Genomic DNA, 18,493 nt, shown 5'->3' on the forward strand with positions numbered 1-18,493 from the left:
AAATGTTCAATATATATCACTTAGGGGAAAAAGGTTAAAATATAGTAGGCAAGAATATTTATAAGTCTATCTATGGCATTTATAAGATTAGAATGATGTACACCAAAATGTGAAGAGATTTTCTCAGACTGGTGGGATTCTATGTGGGATTTTCTCCTCTCTGTGCTTTACTTCTTTTTTCTTTTTTAATGATTTTTATTTTTTCCATTATAGTTGGTTTATAGGGTTCTACCTCTTTTTTCTTTTTTCTTTTCCCAGTTTTCACAAAGAAGCTTAAATTGGTTTTGTGTTTAGAAAATAGATTATTTTGAAAGTACATGTGAATGTGTAGAAGAGGATTCTGGGAAGATGACAGCTTGAGCATGTGGCTCTGACCATTTAAATTCCCTTTCTGGATAATCCCAGGTGAGGTTTCTGGTGGAGCCTGGGAAGTACATCAGGGCCTACAGTTTTCCTCATTTCTCCAGGAGAAAGATTAGGCACAGGATTCATGCTCTCTGATACTGAGTGAGAAGCAGGGAACCACCAACCAAGGAAAATGCTTGCGTCTCTTAGAGTTCTAAGATGAAGATTTGAAATATGTAGTCCTGTGAGGTCAACCAGCCAGTGGGAGCCTGCAGACCCCTTGGAAAGGGCCTGCACTGCCCACTGGAGGTGCTGGGAGGGGCTGTACTGATGAGCTGAATTGCCCTACAGGAGCCCAGTAGTGTAGGGACTCTCTTCCCCGTTTTTTGCTCTGTCAACTCAGGCTCTGCTAGGCCATGAATACAGCCCGGCCCTCAAGTGCTCCCCCATTCACCACAGCCCGGGAAGTCCAAGTTGAAAATCTAGCATTTGGCACCCTTACTGAGATAGGACTAACGGAAGAAAACTTTTGTAGACCACTCAAAAGATGATAGTTCAAGAAATGAGTTTTGAGTTCAAAAATAACTTTTAGAACTTAAAAGACCCCTTGATTTCTAAATACAAAAATTCAGTGAATGCACTAAGAAAATGAGTTGGAATAGTCCCTGCAGAGAACTGCATTAATGTCCTGGAAGAGCAAGTGCAAGAAATATCTTGCAATTCAGGCCAGAAACACAGAAATGGTCGTTGTGAAAGCAGGGAAAAGGCATCTAGGAGACCTAACTTGCAAGTAATAGAAATTCCAGACGAATAATAAATAATAGAAGACATTTTCTTGAACTGAAAAAAAACCTTGAATATGCAGACTGAGACAATTTATCAAATCTACAGCAGAATTAGTGGGGGCAAGCATGATGCACGTGCCTTGATATATGGTTAAAATTCTGAAATTTAAGTATAAAGAGAAAGTCTTTACAAGCTACCAGAACAAGATGTTTTCAAACAAAAAGAGAATTATACTAGTACCAGACTTCTCATCAGCAATACTGCAAGACTATGAAAAAATTAAAAAAAAAAAATGTTTACAGGCTACTGAGAAGAGTTACAAACGGAAAATTCTGTGTGTGACCGAGATATCATTTATCTATTAAGGCAAAAGAAGTACATTTTCAGATATGGAATGATTTCTCAAGAGAGCAAAAGAAAACCTACGTGAGATTGATATTCAGCTATAATATAATTATAGAAAACATAGAAATAAATACAATTATTAGGAATAGAACTGTAGCACAATTAGAAAATAGATCCTGAGAATTCACAGAGAGTGAAAGGGGAAATGAACAGAATTATGAACAAGTGATCAAAATTAAAGAAAGGGAAAAAGAACAAGTAATATTGTAAATAGGAAGCCTAACAGAGTAGGCATAATACCAAGTTTAATGAACCAAATTCTCCTAACAAAAGACCAAGACTTTATCAAATTGGCTTGACAAATTCAGCTGGATACTATTGCCAAGAATATACCTATTTCAGGTAGAAATGATTTTGGCAGCAAGTAAAAGAAAACTGACAAATAATGACTTAGACAAATAGGAGATTATTTATCTTACATAAAAAGCCTAAGTCTGGCAGTTGCTGGGGTGAGTTTAGATGCCTGTTGATGCCATCAGGCACCCAGATTCTTTCTGTTCTTCAGTCTTTTGATCTTTCTGGCCCACTGTCCTGGGCATGTTTGCTTTCATTCTCATGCTTGTTATATATACTCTCAAATCACAAGCTTCAGACATCATCTCCACATTTAAGGGAAGACAAGAGGGAGGAGTAGCACTCACCATATCTGTCCCTTTTATGGAAAGTAAATGCTTTCACAGGAAACCATCAAAACCTGATGTCTTATTGGCCAGATCTAAACCTTCAGGTTCCTGCTCCCAACAATATCAGAGTTCTTTTCACAAAGGAGAAAAGAATGACTGAGTAGATGTAGAGTCAGTGTGAGTTCAGTCATGCTCAGTAACAGCCTCAAATCCCCCAAGGCTTGAAACAATAAAAATTTGTTTTTCTCTCATATTACAAGTTTATCATGGTTTTGTTGGGCCATCTGTTCTGTAACACTGTCCAATAGAAATATAGTGTGAGCCACATGTGTTATATAAGTTTTTCTAGTAGCCTCATCTTTTAAATCTTTTTGGAAAGATAAAATGGATTTAATAATGTATTTTTTGAAGTTCCTGCTGTGGCACAACAGGTTAAGGATCTCGCATTGTCTCTGTGACAGCACATGTTCAATTTCTGGCCTGGAAACTTCCATATGCAGTGGGTGTGCAGCCATAAAATTTTTTTAAATATTAGATTTTATTTAATCCAATATATCTAGAATATTATTTCAGTGTGTAATCAATAGAAAAAAGATCACTGAGATAAAATGCACATTCTTTTATCTTACTAATTCTTCAAAATCTGATGTATGTTTTACACATTTTAATATGGACTAGCCATATTTCATGTGCTAAGTAGTCGCATGTGACTAATAGCTAGTGTTATTATATTACATAACTCTGTCTTATCCTCCTCGTTCATGGACCAGACTAAGGAAGGCCCATATTTTGCTTCCACGATTGTTCACATCAGGAAGAAAAGGAATTTGGTGAACACTGGCTGTTAAAATTTTCGCTCAGAAGTAACAAGATTTGTTTCAACTTACATTTTATTGTCCAGAGTAGTTCACATAATTACACCTAACTTTAAGAAACATGGATAAGTGTAATCCTACCATGTGCCCAGAAAGAAAACTGTTAGGGTAGCTGGCTAATAGTTTCTGATCCAGCATCTAATATACAGTGAAACCAAAAAAAAAAAGTTAGGGGAGTTCCCGTCGTGGCACAGTGGTTAACGAATCCGACTAGGAACCATGAGGTTGCAGGTTCGGTCCCTGCCCTTGCTCAGTGGGTTAACAATCCGGCGTTGCCGTGAGCTGTGGTGTAGGTTGCAGACGCGGCTCGGATCCCGCGTTGCTGTGGCTCTGGCGTAGGCCGGTGGCTACAGCTCCGATTGGACCCCTAGCCTGGGAACCTCCATATGCCGCAGGAGCAGCCCAAGAAATAGCAACAACAACAACAAAAAGACAAAAGACCAAAAAAAATAAATAAATAAATAAAAAGTTAGAAAATAAAGAGATGGGCAAAATGTACAAAGCAGATCAAATAAAGAAAAGGCAAAAGAATCAATATCAGACAAAACCAAATTCAAAAACTAACAGCATTAAAAAAGAGAAAGAGTGACATTTTCTGATAAAAGATCTAATGAATGAAGTGTATAATAGCCATATACCTTTAAATGCCAATCAACAGTACAGTCAGATACATAGAAGAAAACCATTTAACATGGTCAAAAGCTATCTTCTAGAAATAAACAGCAAACAACAGGAGAACCATTGGCAGTACAGGCTAATGTGATAGGACAAGAAAATGAAAGAATTGGTCTACGTGTGGAAAAGATACAAAGCCAGTTTTATTTGTAGATGGTGTGATTATTTACATAGAAAACCCAAAATACTACCAAAAAATGAGAATCATTAAAAAGTTTTGAGTGCTTATTAGTGAGAAATGTACTGTGCTTCTGGATAGGAAGACTTAAGTTTTATATAGAAGAAAAAATGTCTAAGAATATCTGAGAAATTTTTAGGAAAATATAATAAGAGATAACTTGCCTTAAGAGACATTAAACATTACGCTATATTGGTGTAGCAAAATATATCAGTGGAATTTGTATGACGAGATTCCACTCTAAACCTTATCACAGCCCCATTCAGATATCTCCCCCTCAGTGTACTTGCCTCAAACTCTCCCTGCCCAAATTTAAAAATCATTGCTGTAGGGGAGTTTCTTGTTGGTTCAGAGGGTTAAGGATCTGGCATTGCCACTTCAGTGGCTTGGGTCACTGCTGTGGCACTGATTCAGTCCCCGGTCTGGGAACTTACACATGCTGCAGATGCAGCCATTAAAAAAAAAAAAATCTGAAATCAGATTGTTATGATCATTATACAACTACAGATGTGATAAATTCATTTGAGTAATAAAAATAAAATAATAATAATAAAAAAATCATTGATGTAGAGAATCACTGTGAATAAAGGGGACATAGTTTTTACCTTAAGCCTATAGAGGATAAAAAAAGAGAAGAATCACTGCTGTCATAGTAAAAGTTATTTTTAACTAATACCTGCTTAAATGAAATGAGAAGATGGTTTTGTACCCCTGGAAGATTTCCTGGAACCCTTAGTTGCATCTACCAGAGAATAAAGGCCTTTAGAGGCAGCTCCTCTGGCAGAGATGAGAGCTTCCTGGACCAAGTATTCATTCATGAAAACTTCCTTCAATTAACATTTGTCTAAGTGGCTTTTTAAAGAAGTAAGTTAACTCTGAGTAGTGCATCATTTGCATAATCTGTGACTATTCCATGTATGAAACCAGACCCCATAGAACGAGCCGTATCAAAGTGGGGTGACTCTGCCCTTTGTGCTCACCTGGTCAGGACACCTGGAACATAAAACTCAAGCTCAGTGGATGTGGAAGCAGATTCCAGTTGCTGTCATACTGCAGGGGTGATGACGAGGGGCTGGAGATTGTCAGGAAGTTGCTAAATGGTTCTTTGAGTCGAGCAGAGCTGAGAAAGGTGTCAGCCACCTGCCACTGTTGACAGTCAGGAATGGTGCCTTCCCATGAGACCCCAGTCACCAGTGACTCCTCAATAAAAATGGGTACACTTTGGTAAATCCTTCAATGTGAGAGAACGTGGAACAGTGCATCTCATCAGGGACCACGACACTGTGGTTCATTACCTCCCATCTCACCATCTGAAGAAGAAAAGGAGACACAGACCCTGGGAATTCTCAGTGGAGACACATATGTTCTTTTATTAGCTTTTCTTAATGATGCTAAAATGATGTGTTTCCAACAACCAGGTTTGGAATGGCTGACATTCCAGGGTTAAGTAATGGTTGAAGCCCTTCCTCAGAGCCTGAATTCTCTGAACACTCTGTACAGATATAGGTTCTCTTCCCCTTAATGGGAAATCCATTCCATGCCTCTGGCCTTGGAGGAAACTTTGCACCTTGCCTGTACCCTCTGCCCAGTCTTCCCCTCAAAGAGGACCGACCCCAGGTGGCCACTGGGTTCCTCATTGTCTGATGGAACTGTCTTCTTTTCCCTGCATATTGTAATGACTTAAGTCTTTTAGGGAAAAACTTACTTAAAAGAAGAAACAAGCCAGTTATTAAAGAGATTCATGGATCAAGTAAAATATGGGTTGCTCGGTTTTGGGTTTTTTTTTTTTTTTAACTTTTCAATTAAGGATTAAATTCCTGGGAGTAAATGAGGCACTATTTAAATAAACAAGATGATTTATGAGCCTCAGGGACCTGGCCTGGTTTGTCAGGGGAGAGGCTGTCTGGAAGGCAGCGTAGAATCCAGGGCCCTAACGGTGGAAAACCTTTGGGTTCCTCCTGTTCATTAAATACCGCCGGGTACAGAGTGAGCAGTCATGTGCCTGCTGTACTTGAGAGTGCTTTGAAGTTTCTTTTGAGAATGTGATCTATGTCTCTTTAAACCTGACAATGACTTTTTTTTCTTTTTCCTCAGGGTGACCAGAGGCAGGTCATTCCCATACCAAGTGTATGTATACTTATCAAATTTTTATTTAAACCTTCATAGCGTCTTGTAGCTTTGGGCATACTACTATAAAAGATTTTTTAAATGTTCTTGCTTATATTGAGTTTTAATCATGTGGTATAAACAGCTCTGTTGTGTTTAAAAAAAAAAAAGCGAGAGTTCCCACCATGGCACAGTGGGTTAAGAATGCAACTGCAGTGGCTTGGGTTGCTGTAGAGGTGCAGGTTCAATCCCGGCCTGGCATAGTGGGTTAAGGGGCTGGTGTTGCCACAACTGTGACACAGTTTGCAGCTGAGGCTCAGATTCAGTTCCTGACCTGGGAAGTTCCATATGCTGCAGGTGTGGCCATGAAAAGAAAAAAAAAAAAGGTGAAGCCACATTTTAAACTGTGAGCAGGAAGTTCTGTACAAATTTCTTTTCTCAGGAACAGCAATGGAACCAGCATCTATAAACCAGATTCTCACCTTTCTCTCTGCAAAAGGCCGCCCGGGCACTGAATAAGCTAAGGCAGCAGTGCCCCACTCCGTAGACTAGGAGAAAGTACTTTTGCCTCATCAGGGTTCTTTGCAACAGTGCACTGGGTTCATGAGGCCCTCCTTCGAGGGGAACAGACAGTTTTTGACTATTCAACAGTGTCGCTTGGCCATGGCTCTGAGATCAGAAAAATCATCCCAGTCCAACTCCTTGAATTTGTAGGACCTCCCCTCTCATGCCACCCCCTGTCCCAGCTCCTGCCAGCTGGCCGTACTGCTGCTCTGCCCCAAACCAGGTGCCCCCTTGGGCCACCAACTTCTGTTTTCAGTCTTGCACCAGTGTTTGACCCTAGCACAGGCCTGGACCAGCCACCTCTCAGACAGATGCTGTCCTGCCACTCCTTATCTTCCTTCTGCTCTGCCAGCAGAGCCGTGAAGCCTTAGGCCAGTCAGCAAGGAGCAGAACAGGGACCAACTCCCCAAAGAAATGTGTAGTTGAGATGTCGACATCAAACAAAATCTCTCAAATAGTCCTGTGTCTTTAGAGAAGGATTTAGGTTTTTTAAGGTGTCCATAAATTGATGTTTTAATCCATAGAGATTCTCTGGTTCAGATTTCACATATTTCCTGGGAACATCCAAGAGACATGACAATCTTACATTGAAAGAAATGATGGATTTCCTGAGTACAGTTTGACTCCAAATTTGGTAAGGCATGTGTCACTTATAAATTGCCCAAAAGGTTTTTGATAATTGCATTTTTTTCACAACTTTAACTTCCATTGATTAACAAGGTGCAGGGGTTTGTGAAGTAATTCTGACTTTGCCAGCATGCCCAGGGGTTGGGCTTTGTTGGGAACTGACTTTGATCAAAAAGATGGATCAGTCGGCATGACTTTTATCCAGTGTTTGAATAGGATACCCAATGGGATTGATAGCAGAGATCTCTCTTTAATCTTTATACAGAGTAGTTTGTATATTTTTCCTGCAAAGGGGCCTACATTCAACAGGTGACAGCAGTTGGCATCTCTCTCCCTATCTCTGATACTCTGATAGCCCTGTTTTTTCTCAGAATTAATTCATAGCCATGTATAAAGTTAAGTGCTGCATCAGAGCATTTGGCAGAGTCAAAACAGAAAAATGACCCTTTTCCCACAAATCTCTTCTTAGAATCCTGGGATTAAATAGCCCAGAGGAAAAAGATACCTTGTATAATTTAGCCCAGTGTTAGGTCTTTAAATTGCTAACTCCTCCTACCTGTTAGACATTGGGTAAGAGCTGATGAATCTGAAATGTCTTGCAGGAAAATAAAGCCTAGCTAAAGTAGTTTGCATCTTTGAATTATCACCTCCCAAAAAGCAGTTCTCTGGATGGGCACTGTCTGATCCCCACTAACTGCTTAGCATGCAGCCCTGAGCCCAAGTCCATCTGGAGGCTAGCTCTGCCCGAGGATTCAAGCCTTGGGGTCCCCTGCAAAATTTGCACCCATCTGTTGAGGCCTCAGGTCCTATAAACATTAGCCCTGCACTTTTGGGACCACATAGTGACGTGGTTAGTGTTGGGAGCCCCTGAGAGCTTGGAGTACTGCCACATAGGAGCAGAAATCCAGGCTTGTGCTGAGCCTGCAAACCAGGTTTGACACCCCTTCAAAGATTTTCCTAGGCCCTGAAGATGAAAGGTGCCCCTGAGGCTGTGAGTGCCCAGAGGAGATCCAGCTAGGGTCCTTATCTCTGCTGCTCCCTTCAGGAATCCCCCTTTTTAAATTTTCATGCTGCTGTTTGTATGTGTAGGCTTGGTCTTTTGATCTTTTTACTAAGCTTATTTTTTCATTATTCAGTTCATTATTCATATTTTTCATTATTCAAACTCATGATTTTAAAAAATACTGAAAGATTAAAACAGGGGAAAAAAATTCCCTGGCTTGGTCCCACTCCCTAGAGTAAATCTTTTAATATTTGCTATGTATCCTTCCAGAAATTTGCTAAATCAACACAGGCATATTTAAACAAATGAGAATTTTGCAAGTTGTTTTTCGCTTTTAGCAAGCTACCTTGAACATCTTTCCAAATATTAGTACCTAACGATCTACCGCATTGTTTTACATGTATTTGATGGCGTTTACCTTATTTCCACTTTTGTGCTATTACAGGTATTCTTGTGCGTATGTGTTTTTCACCTGAGCAATAATATCTGGGTGATCAGTTCCTAGTTGTAGAGATGCTAGATCAAAGGACATGTTTTGCATTTTTGGTAGATAAAAGCCAAATTATCCTCCAAAGCCTGATTTACATCCCACCAAAGGTATATGGGATTGTCCATTCCCTTATCAAAAATGGTAATTATCAAGTATTTTAATCTTTACTAATCTGAAAGTAAAGAACGGTATCGATTTATTTGCGTTTCTTCATGAATGAGTATGAACATATTTTCACAAGTTTATTGTCCATATATGTATTTCTTCTTCCCTGTTCATTTCTTCTAGAGTTTATACTTTTTCTTGTCTAAACTCTGGGGCAATTAGCACTTTCCCCCAAATTTTTGGTATACCTTTTGGCCTTGTTTATAATCCCTTTGGCCACAAAGAAGTGTTATTTATGTAGGGGAATTATCTTTTTTGACTCCTGAACTTTATGTCATTCTTAGAAAGATCTCCTCATTCTATGACCTTGACCTACATTTTCTCCTGGTATTTTAGTGGTTTCATCATTACACTTAAATCTTTGATCCCTCTGGATCTTGTTATTGGAGGGCATGAAGTAGCAATCCAGCTTTATTTCCTTTTCCAGGTGGCAAGTCAGCTGTCTCAGCATCATTTACTGAGTAACCCATCTTTTGTACACCTGTTGGAAATGCCTTCTTTATCTGGACTTGATCTTAAACCTTCTACTTGGTACTCCTAGCTTCAAACTGCAATTTGGACCCCTTAATATATCTGGTTAGCAGCTGGTTTCTCCAGTAAAGGTCAGGTATTGAAGGGTATTGAAGGGAAATGAAAAGTCCAGAGGAATAAGCTCAGAAACCATGAAGTTCAGTGGTAATGCTGAAAGTGCTCACTCGGATACTTTGGCTCCAGTGAGACCTGTACCTACTTTTTACGCCCTTTTGCTCGAGTTATACACCACTCTCATGCTCACAGTGCATGGCTGACAGTGAAGCTGAGCCCAAAAATGCTGAAAGGGGAGAGGAAAAATTTGCTTTCTACCAGTTATGTTTCTGTGCTGTTGGCCTAGGTCTTTTAATAAGCAGTAGTATACTTTTTTCCACCAAACCTTCTGGAGAGTGTATAAGCAAGACAGCTCCTAGTTAGAGCTGTTGCATGTGCTCCCTCCATAGCAGCCCTGAGAGCTCTGCCCAGAGCCCTGAGGCTCCAGGGACACAGGGTGCAGACTCAGAGCCTGAGAAGTCAGTGCACAGACAGCCATCCAATGTAGCAAGAAGAGGCACTTTGTTCATAAGGTTTGTGAGGGTGTGTTATGAGGTGGGTACCTTAGATTAAATATTCCTGGCTGCCAGGGCTGGCCACCAAGGATAGGGAATTTCACATCCAGTCTCAGGAGGAGCACTGGAATGAACGCCCTCCCCAAACCTCCCCTCATCCCCGCCCCAGGATTTCTTACACCCACTCCTACCTCCCTGGCAGTGCCCACCTGTGCTTTGAAGCAAGTCTTTCTGTTTAGAAAAGGCTCTTTTGGTTAACTAATGTTATTCTTGTTCTTCAACTTTACAATGGCCTGAGAGAAATTTTGCCTCAGGACATGTTTTTAGTTAATGATTCAAGCATCACCTGAACAGATCAATTGAAGTAACAAAACACTAGTGCAATTATCCAGTGTCCTTATGTGTTTCCAGGACACAGCTGTCCAGAAGAATTCTTACCATGGGTCTGAAGAATTTGCATTGTTAAGAGCCAGGCTCTCAGTCAGAGAAGCTGTGTGCATTTAGGAAATGGGGGAAGGATTAATGGAGCCCTCCTAGCGCATTGCCCCAGCCTGGCCTTGTTCTCTGCAGCACAAATGCTAAATCAATAGCTTGCTTACTTTGCCTCTCACGCTGCTTGTTCTTTTCTCCCTTAGAATAATGCAGTGAGGCTTTTTCCTTACTGTTAACTCAGAGAATGCTTGTAAAGTGTGGGTTAAATATGCGAAGAAAGTCACTTTTATTCTCAGGTTTGGAAAAAAACTGAGCCACTTTTGGCAGATCTTTGATGTTTTCCGATATGCTGGGAATAGACGTTCTAGATCCTTATTTTCCAGGCTAACAATTACATAAAGTTAAAATGTTGTTTTAGCATATAAAGTCATAGAGAAAAATCTAACCCATTACACATCAAGCTAAAAAGAGAGGCATCTGGGGAAAGGAGAAAGGGGACGTGGAAGAGGAAATACTTGTGTTTTAGGTGTGTGTCCTTTACAGTGAGAGTATGTTTATTACATAATTGTATAAGAAGAAATGAAAACAGGAGCTCTCTGCTGGCTCAGTGGGTTAAGGATCTAGCATTGTCACTGCAGCGGTTCAGGTCGCTGCTGTGGCGTGGAGTTGATCCCTAGCCTGGGAACTTCCACATGCTGCAGGCACAGCCAAAAAAACAAACAACAACAACAAAAAAAAAAAAAACAAAGACAAATTTTATTCTAGTCGCACAATTGCTTTCTGCTATGGCCCACACAATAGAAATAACCCCAGTCTTCTCTATTATGTTCATTTGTTGGGCTCAGGGCACCCTGCCTTTTTAAACCTCTTTTTGATAAAGAACAACTACTTGCAAATTTATTTTTTTTTAAATAAAACCTGCTTGCTTACTGATGTGTAATGAAGGACAGAGTCCTTTCCAGGACCCTGGATCCCATGCCCCAAATCTAAGGCATGTCTTTTCCCAGTGCCCACCTGGTCAGGGATGCTGCTTGGTAAACATGAACTAGAGCCTTGGTTATTGATAGGCCATCAGGGTGGTGTTAGAGAGGATGAAACACCCACATTCAGTAGAAAGAGCCCACCTGGCATTAGAAATGTTCCTGTCCCCACACGTGCCCTCATTCCTGCTCAGCCCTAGACAATCCCTTCAGCCAAGACATCATTGCACTTGCAGATTTACCTAATCTGTTGACCGCCTACATTGCATTCACTATTGAACAAGCTAAAGTCCAAAACTAACTCTAATTCCTTGACTGATGTTCAACTGAGACCAAAAGAAAAGGAAAAGAAATAGCCATTTAAAGAAAATACCTCTTGATTTCTTTTTTTCTTGTTTTATTGGATAAGCGAAATTGTCCATTCTTCAGTGGCTAGGGACAGATATTTTCTTGTGTTTTGCTCTGCGTTAAAAATGGAACAGAGCTTGACCTTCCTCCAGGGCAAAAAATAACTCGTTAACATTGGATACTGAATATGCCACAAAATAAACTGAAATACTGCACATCATTTCTAGAAGAAAGCATGGCCCAAGAAATAAATACTCTACATCAAGATGGAGTGTCAAGATCAAGATTGGCTTGGAGATACCTGGCATTTTATTAACTCTTTATGACCTCTTCTTCGTAAGATTCGAAGCTACTACAAGGACATGTAAATGGATTTTTGGTTAACACACAGCAAGTGGATTAAAATGTAACTTCCAGAGACAGGGACATTTTATCCCTCCAAGGCATGAAAATGCCATATTCATCAATATTATATAGCACTGGGAGTTCCCGTCGTGGCACAGTGGTTAACGAATCCGACTAGGAACCATGAGGTTGCAGGTTCAATCCCTGCCCTTGCTCAGTGGGTTGACGATCCGGCATTGCCGTGAGCTGTGGTGTAGGTTGCAGACGCGGCTTGGATCCCACGTTGCTGTGGCTCTGGCGTAGGCCAGGGGCTACAGCTCCGATTAGACCCCTAGCCTGGGAACCTCCATATGCCGCGGGAGCGGCCCTAGAAAAAAAAAAATATTATATAGCACAGTGGGGCAGGCACAACGCAGGGTTCACGGACCAGTTTTATTTCTGTTTTCTATTATCGAGGGGCAGTTCGCATTGCATTTTCCTGGTGGTTCTATAGTTTCTCTTAAAGTTTTTTGGAGATTTCAGTCATTAAAAAAAAAAAAAAAGCTGTGGGCCAATGTAGCTCTAAAATATACTTTTTTGGGTTTAAATTCAATGAATTTTATTATATTTATAGTTGTACAATGATCATCACAACCCAGTTTTATAGCATTTCTGTCCCAAACCCCTACCCCATCCCTCCCCCCACCAAACTGTCTCCTTAGGTAACCATAAGTTTTTCAAAGTCTGTGAGTCAGTATCTGTTCTGCAAAGATCATCGTATCCTTTTTTTAGATTCCACATACAAGTAATAGCATATGACGTTTGTGTCTCACTGTCTGACTAACTTCTCTTAGCATAATCTCTAGGTCCATCCATGTTGCTGAAAATGCCATTATTTCATTCCTTTTTATGGCTGAGTAATGTTCCATCATGTATATGCACCACCTCTGCTTTATCTGCTCCTCTGTCGATGGACATTTAGGTTGCTTTAAAATATACTTATATACCACAGTGAATTTCAGATGAAATAGGACCTCAGAATATGGGCCTGCATGGCTAGAATAACTGTTATAATTAAGCATTTATTTTCATGTAGTCCATTTTAATAATAACTAAAGCCACTGTACATGTGCCAGGCAGGATGCTGCTGGGCATTTTGCTGCAATTATAGTTGATAACAGCCTTTCGTGGTAGGTGTTATTATCTCAACTTACAGCCGAGAAGCAAATAGAGCTCATACTCAAACCCAAGTTTGTCTGGCTTCAAAGCCCAGGCCCTCATAATAACCATTCAGATGTGACACAGTATTTGTTTGGTAAACTGCAACTGCAGACTGCTTGTTCTTACTGTTTTTAATAAAATTCAATGATGTGCTTGACCAGGCACTTAAACGTTTGGTTTCAAAAGGAGGTTTCATTGACTTAGTATAATACAATGATAAGGGAATTGGTTTATCTTTTATATAAAGGTAATGATATTTTTTTCCCCTTTTAGCCACCAGCTAAATACCTCCTTCCAGAGGTGACGGTGCTTGACTATGGGAAGAAGTGTGTGGTCATTGATTTAGATGAAACATTGGTGCACAGTTCATTTAAGGTAAATCAGCATCAACAATTAATGATCTTTGTGATTTGGTCACAGTTGTATTGGAAAAGGAGAAATAGAGAGGCTGAAAGCATGTGGTCATTGGCATATAACCTCACTGTTCATCAAGAAATCCCAGTAATAGTTGCTTATTAACTCAGGTGAACATTAACTCAAGCAGTTGAATATTAACATAGTTTGGCAGGAAAAAAAAAAAAAAAACACTGGGCTGCCAATATCCTGGAGACCTCATTCTTACTTATGAGACTTGAGTTTTCCAACACTCTACCCCCTGCAGAATTACTTTTCAGGTGCCACAAGGCCATCAGTACTTTAGGACACTGCTGTGTGTTTGTCAGGGTAGCCAGAGTGCTGTATGGGCTGTATGTTTTATTGGGAGGGGCAAAGGGAGGCACTGTTGAAAAGTGTCAAGCAGCCTACTTTCCTGGACATTTTCCCAGACCAAGTTTTGGAAGATGTCCAACTCTGAAGACGTCCAGAGTTATGGCATCTGAACAGATTTAGCCATTGATTTTGACCATTGTCTTGACAAGAAGATGCTGGGACTTTTCACGAGCCTCATAGCTAAGAGAGTGTCCATTTGCACGACCTCCCTTGCTCTCTGTCCATCTCCCACCAGAGGAGCAGCAAAGACTCCAGATTCCCCAAGAGCCTCCGTGCAGAAACAGCTGTCCCGACACTACTAAGAAATGAGATCATCCTTTTTCCATTTTCTGAAATTGCTTAGAAGAAGGAGGTGATGAAAAGGTTTGGAAATAGGGGATTGGTGTGTTGGGGAAAAGAAGCGGGTGTTTAGGGTCCTGATCCTATTTTCATTAGGGTATTTCTGGCAATGAACTGTTCTACTGTCACTAGCCAGTTAAACCACATTTCTCTTTTTGCCCCCAGCCCGTAACCCCCCCTTTCTTTGCCGAGAGACATGAAAGACACCATCTAAGATGGAGTGTATGTCACACCAGCCAGTCATTCCTTGACAGCTGTCTGGGAAGCAGAAGAGCCATCAAATTCTTTCAGAAACATCCCTCCTTGGGCCTGCTTCTCTCTAGGCAGAATCCTCCATGATGGAACAAGGCCAGGTGGTTGTCCTAGAGTCCTCTGGCGAATGGAGGCAGGGCTATACTCAGCCTTGGCAGCAAGACAGGACCTGGCTGGCCACGGGGGCAATAGGGACATTGTCCATCATTGTCCAGCCCCACCCCCACCCCCACAACCCTTCCAGGGCTGGTCCTGGAGCTGCAGTGACTTTCTATCCCAGCTCAACTCTGAACAGCATGGGAAGCCTTTTCTCCCCTGTGAGCAGGATGCTCAGGACTTTTTCAAGTCCCTCAGGAGGAAAGCCCTTTAGAGCAGGGGTCAGCTGCCATTGCAGCATAGGCAGCTTCCTTCCAGGCAGCTCTGGGAGTGTGGGCATTGCTGGTCACACAGCCCGAGATTACAGAGAGTTTCTGGCTCCAGAGGCAGGGTCTTAGCAGCCCCTGCTGTCTCCAGGGCCTGCTCAGAGGACACTGATGCAGTAGGCTGATGCGAACAGCATCTCTTCATTGCTTCCCTCCCTGGCCTGCTGTCATTTGCAAGCAGAATATTCTTTATTATATGGTTTTTAATGTTCTGGGTATTTCACAGCTCTTTGAGAATCTGAAAGATGTGAACTGCTCTCCTTGAAACCATACAGCTGTATAACACCCAAGCCTGTGGACCCAAGTTTACAGCCCTGGCTTTGGCCCAGCCTTATTTACCCCAGTGCAGGATGGAGGGCAGGTCCTTGCTCTGAGCTGGGAGCTGTTTTCCTCTTATTATATACTCTGTGAAACATGACTCCATAGTCTCATGCCTTGTGAGAGTTTCTTCCTTCAGTCTTTTGTTGTCTAGCTCGATTCTGTATTTTAGTCATGAAATTATAAAATACCAAACTCAGCCTTCCAGCTATCAGAGTGAAGATGCTATGATCTTAAGCCTCACATTCTCTACTGAGTGCTGAGTAATGTTCTGTGATCTCGTATTTTCCACGTTTTACAGTTTACATATCAGTGAACAACATGTGTGTATAGTGCTGGGCCTAAAGGCAGGCGCTAGTTTGGATTCTGACCAGAGACCCTGTATCCCGTATCCCTGCCCAGTGGCCACCACACACATGTTCTTCCTCCCTCTGTCCTTCTCCTGCTTGTCCCAAGGGTTTGTGGTGTGGTGGTTCTCTTGGGCCTGTTCATTTCTACCTAATTTGTGGAATTCCATTTAGAACTGTCTATGAGTCCATCACTGAGAACAGAGATTACCAAAAAATCATATTCGAATTTTGTGTCATTCAAATTCATATTGTCAATGAGTTGTTTTAAATATGCCAAAGTTTGTGCAAATGCTAGGTAGTATATATTGTCAGAGTTACTTTAAATATGCAAAAGTGCTAGGTATTATATTACCTAGAGCTGAGCAGTCTAGGGTGGGCTGTCTCTCCCTACTGTACCAGTCAAGGCCTAAAATCATTGATGCCTAGGGCTGAATGGAGCCGTGGGCACTCATCAGACCCATTGCTGTAGCTGTGGAAGATAGGAGAAACTGAGGTCCAGAGGGAAAAGAGCCTGCCCAAGGTCGTGGTCACTGGCCTCTGACTTCAACCCACATATCTATGGCCTTGCTTTGGGTCCATGTCCTGCCAAGCATCTGTCAAGCAGTCCCTCACAGGGCAGCCTGTACTTGTGAGTCTAGTGCAAATGATACCCCTCCCCCCTCAGCAAACAGCACTGTCTTCAGGGACCTTCACACTCTCACCTCCTCCCCCTGGTGGCCAGCAGAGGTTCCTGCTATCCTGGAAGGACTAAATAGGGAGTTTGAGGAGCCCTGCTCCCAAACCAGGTATGCCATACTTTGTCGTTAGGGCCAAGCAGGTGATTAAGAGTTTGGACCAAGATGCTGAAAATGTAACAGTATTCAGAACATAAAATAATGTGCTTTCTTCCTTATGTTTATTTTGAGGAACCAAGGCATACTTGCTTCAGCATCCTCCTGAACTGTCTTTTCCCGTAATAAAAACATTGGTCCAGGCAAGCTTTTTTGGTGCTAAAATGCCCAGTTTTATTTTGTTCTTTGAGACATACTAATTATAGTTTCTTTTTTCTCTAGCCTATTAGTAATGCTGATTTTATTGTTCCCGTTGAAATCGATGGAACTATACATCAGGTAAGAAATCAAAGCTAAATCTGAGTTTCAGTTCGCATTTTTTAGGAATTACATTTCCTATGAACTTTATTTCTAAATTCCCATTTCAGTAATCATTTTATGACTAAATCAAAAGGAAGCAAACTTTATTTTAAAATGCAATGATTTTCTGCTTTTTTTTCACTTAGATGAATTTTACACTGAATTTATAATAGAAATTATAATCTATTTGTCAATATTGGATGTGGTTGCAAGTTCAAATGTTACTTTGATTTGATGCAGACTTTTAGAAGTTTCCTTGTCCCCCACTGGCCGTGCTTGATGGTCTACTTAATTTCTCCATGTAATTGCTTTTGGCTACCCTTCTCGCAGACAACAGGAAAAGGTCACTAGTCACCCACTTACAGTAGATTCTGGGGGAAAGTTGTCCATTTCCAATGCCAGCCACTCCAGACTGATCTTGTCTCTTCTGCATCGTTGTTGCCAGTGGATATTTAGCAAAACCCAACCCAAAAGGGAAAGGAGGAAGGGGGGACATTTTTGGATCAGCAGGCAGCTTTAAATAAAGGTGCCTTAGTCAGTTGGCATGCATCTTTGTTCTGATTTTTTTTTCCTTATTTTCCTTTTTTTGCATGAAGCCCCTCCGGGAATAGTTTCATTTATGAAATACTGGACACATGGTAGGAAAACACTGTAGGTTTTCCACAGGGATGATCATCTTCCAAGATCACAGGGTCATCTTCCTTGTCAATCCCAAGGTCTTAAATGGAGAGTCTCTGGCCTGGTGTGTTTATATCTCAGGAGAAAAATGCTCCCTTGGTGCTTGAACCTTGGGCTGAAGCAGGATGTCTTTCCTTAATGATGTCAGTAACGTCTTTGCCCTTGAATGCAGGGTGTCAGAGCTTGGGAATCAGCTGGCCCAGCCACCTCGTTGTTCACAGGGGGAAACTGAGGCTCAGCCGGAGAGAGAGTTAGTTCAAGGTCATACCATAGGAAGAATAAACATGAGAGCTTCAGTCTCCTGCCCCTGACCCAGGGCTCTTCTCCTCCCCTGCCAGAAGGTCCTGCCGGGAACCCATCCCTGGGAAAGGCAGCGCTTTCCCTAGTGATTCCACACTTCATGCTTTTAAAAGTCATCAGGGAGCCAAAATGGCAGGTACTTGGGCATTTAACATTTGCAGAAGCATCAGCCGAATTAACTCAGCATCTGAGAAGCAGTTAAGACTTCTGCATTTATTATCTTGGCTCATGTTACAAAATGAACAAAGGAGAGGCTGCCCACTGGCATGGTAGGAATTAGGAGAGAAATTAATCCTTCATTCCTCATGACTATGAGCATGGCCCTGGTGTCCCGATCTGCTCTGGCCAGCCCATTCTCCAAGGAGCCGGCCAGTTCCCCCAGCTCTCCAGACTGTGCTGTAATTCACTTGGCGGTAGATACCCCAGAGCTGGGGTCACAAACTCTCTCTCCTGAGGGAATGAAGCCACAGGCGCCCAGAGCGGGACCAAGGCCCTGGCGAAGGCCGTGGCCTCGTTCAAGTAACCCAGGATAGGCTGTGCAGGTCCCAAGGGGCCTATTCTTGGTTACTTGCACGCGGACGCGGGCCTGGATGCCAGCCTCCGGGCCCAGGACCCTCCTCTCTGCCAGACGCACCAACACCAGAGTTCCAAAACCAGTCTCTTGCCCTTCACATGTAGCAAAGCTCACCTCTCTGAGCAGCATTCCAGGG

At 41.8% G+C, this 18,493-nt stretch overlaps 1 protein-coding gene across 4 annotated transcripts in view; it reads left to right on the forward strand.

The window, feature by feature from the left end:
• CTDSPL (CTD small phosphatase like) overlaps positions 1-18,493 on the forward strand; it is a 121,038-nt gene that overhangs the window by 88,544 nt on the left and 14,001 nt on the right. For 3 of the 4 annotated variants that reach the window (XM_003358363.4, XM_005669358.3, XM_021071661.1), the window contains exons 3-5: positions 5,982-6,014; positions 13,500-13,601; positions 16,728-16,784. In XM_003358363.4, coding sequence (XP_003358411.1) covers positions 5,982-6,014; positions 13,500-13,601; positions 16,728-16,784 — 192 coding nt within the window. The remainder of the gene's footprint in view (positions 1-5,981; positions 6,015-13,499; positions 13,602-16,727; positions 16,785-18,493) is intronic. The other variant, XM_003132112.5, reaches the window with a different exon arrangement.

This window comes from Sus scrofa, chromosome 13 (genome assembly GCF_000003025.6).
Source record: "Sus scrofa isolate TJ Tabasco breed Duroc chromosome 13, Sscrofa11.1, whole genome shotgun sequence".
NCBI lineage: Eukaryota > Metazoa > Chordata > Mammalia > Artiodactyla > Suidae > Sus > Sus scrofa.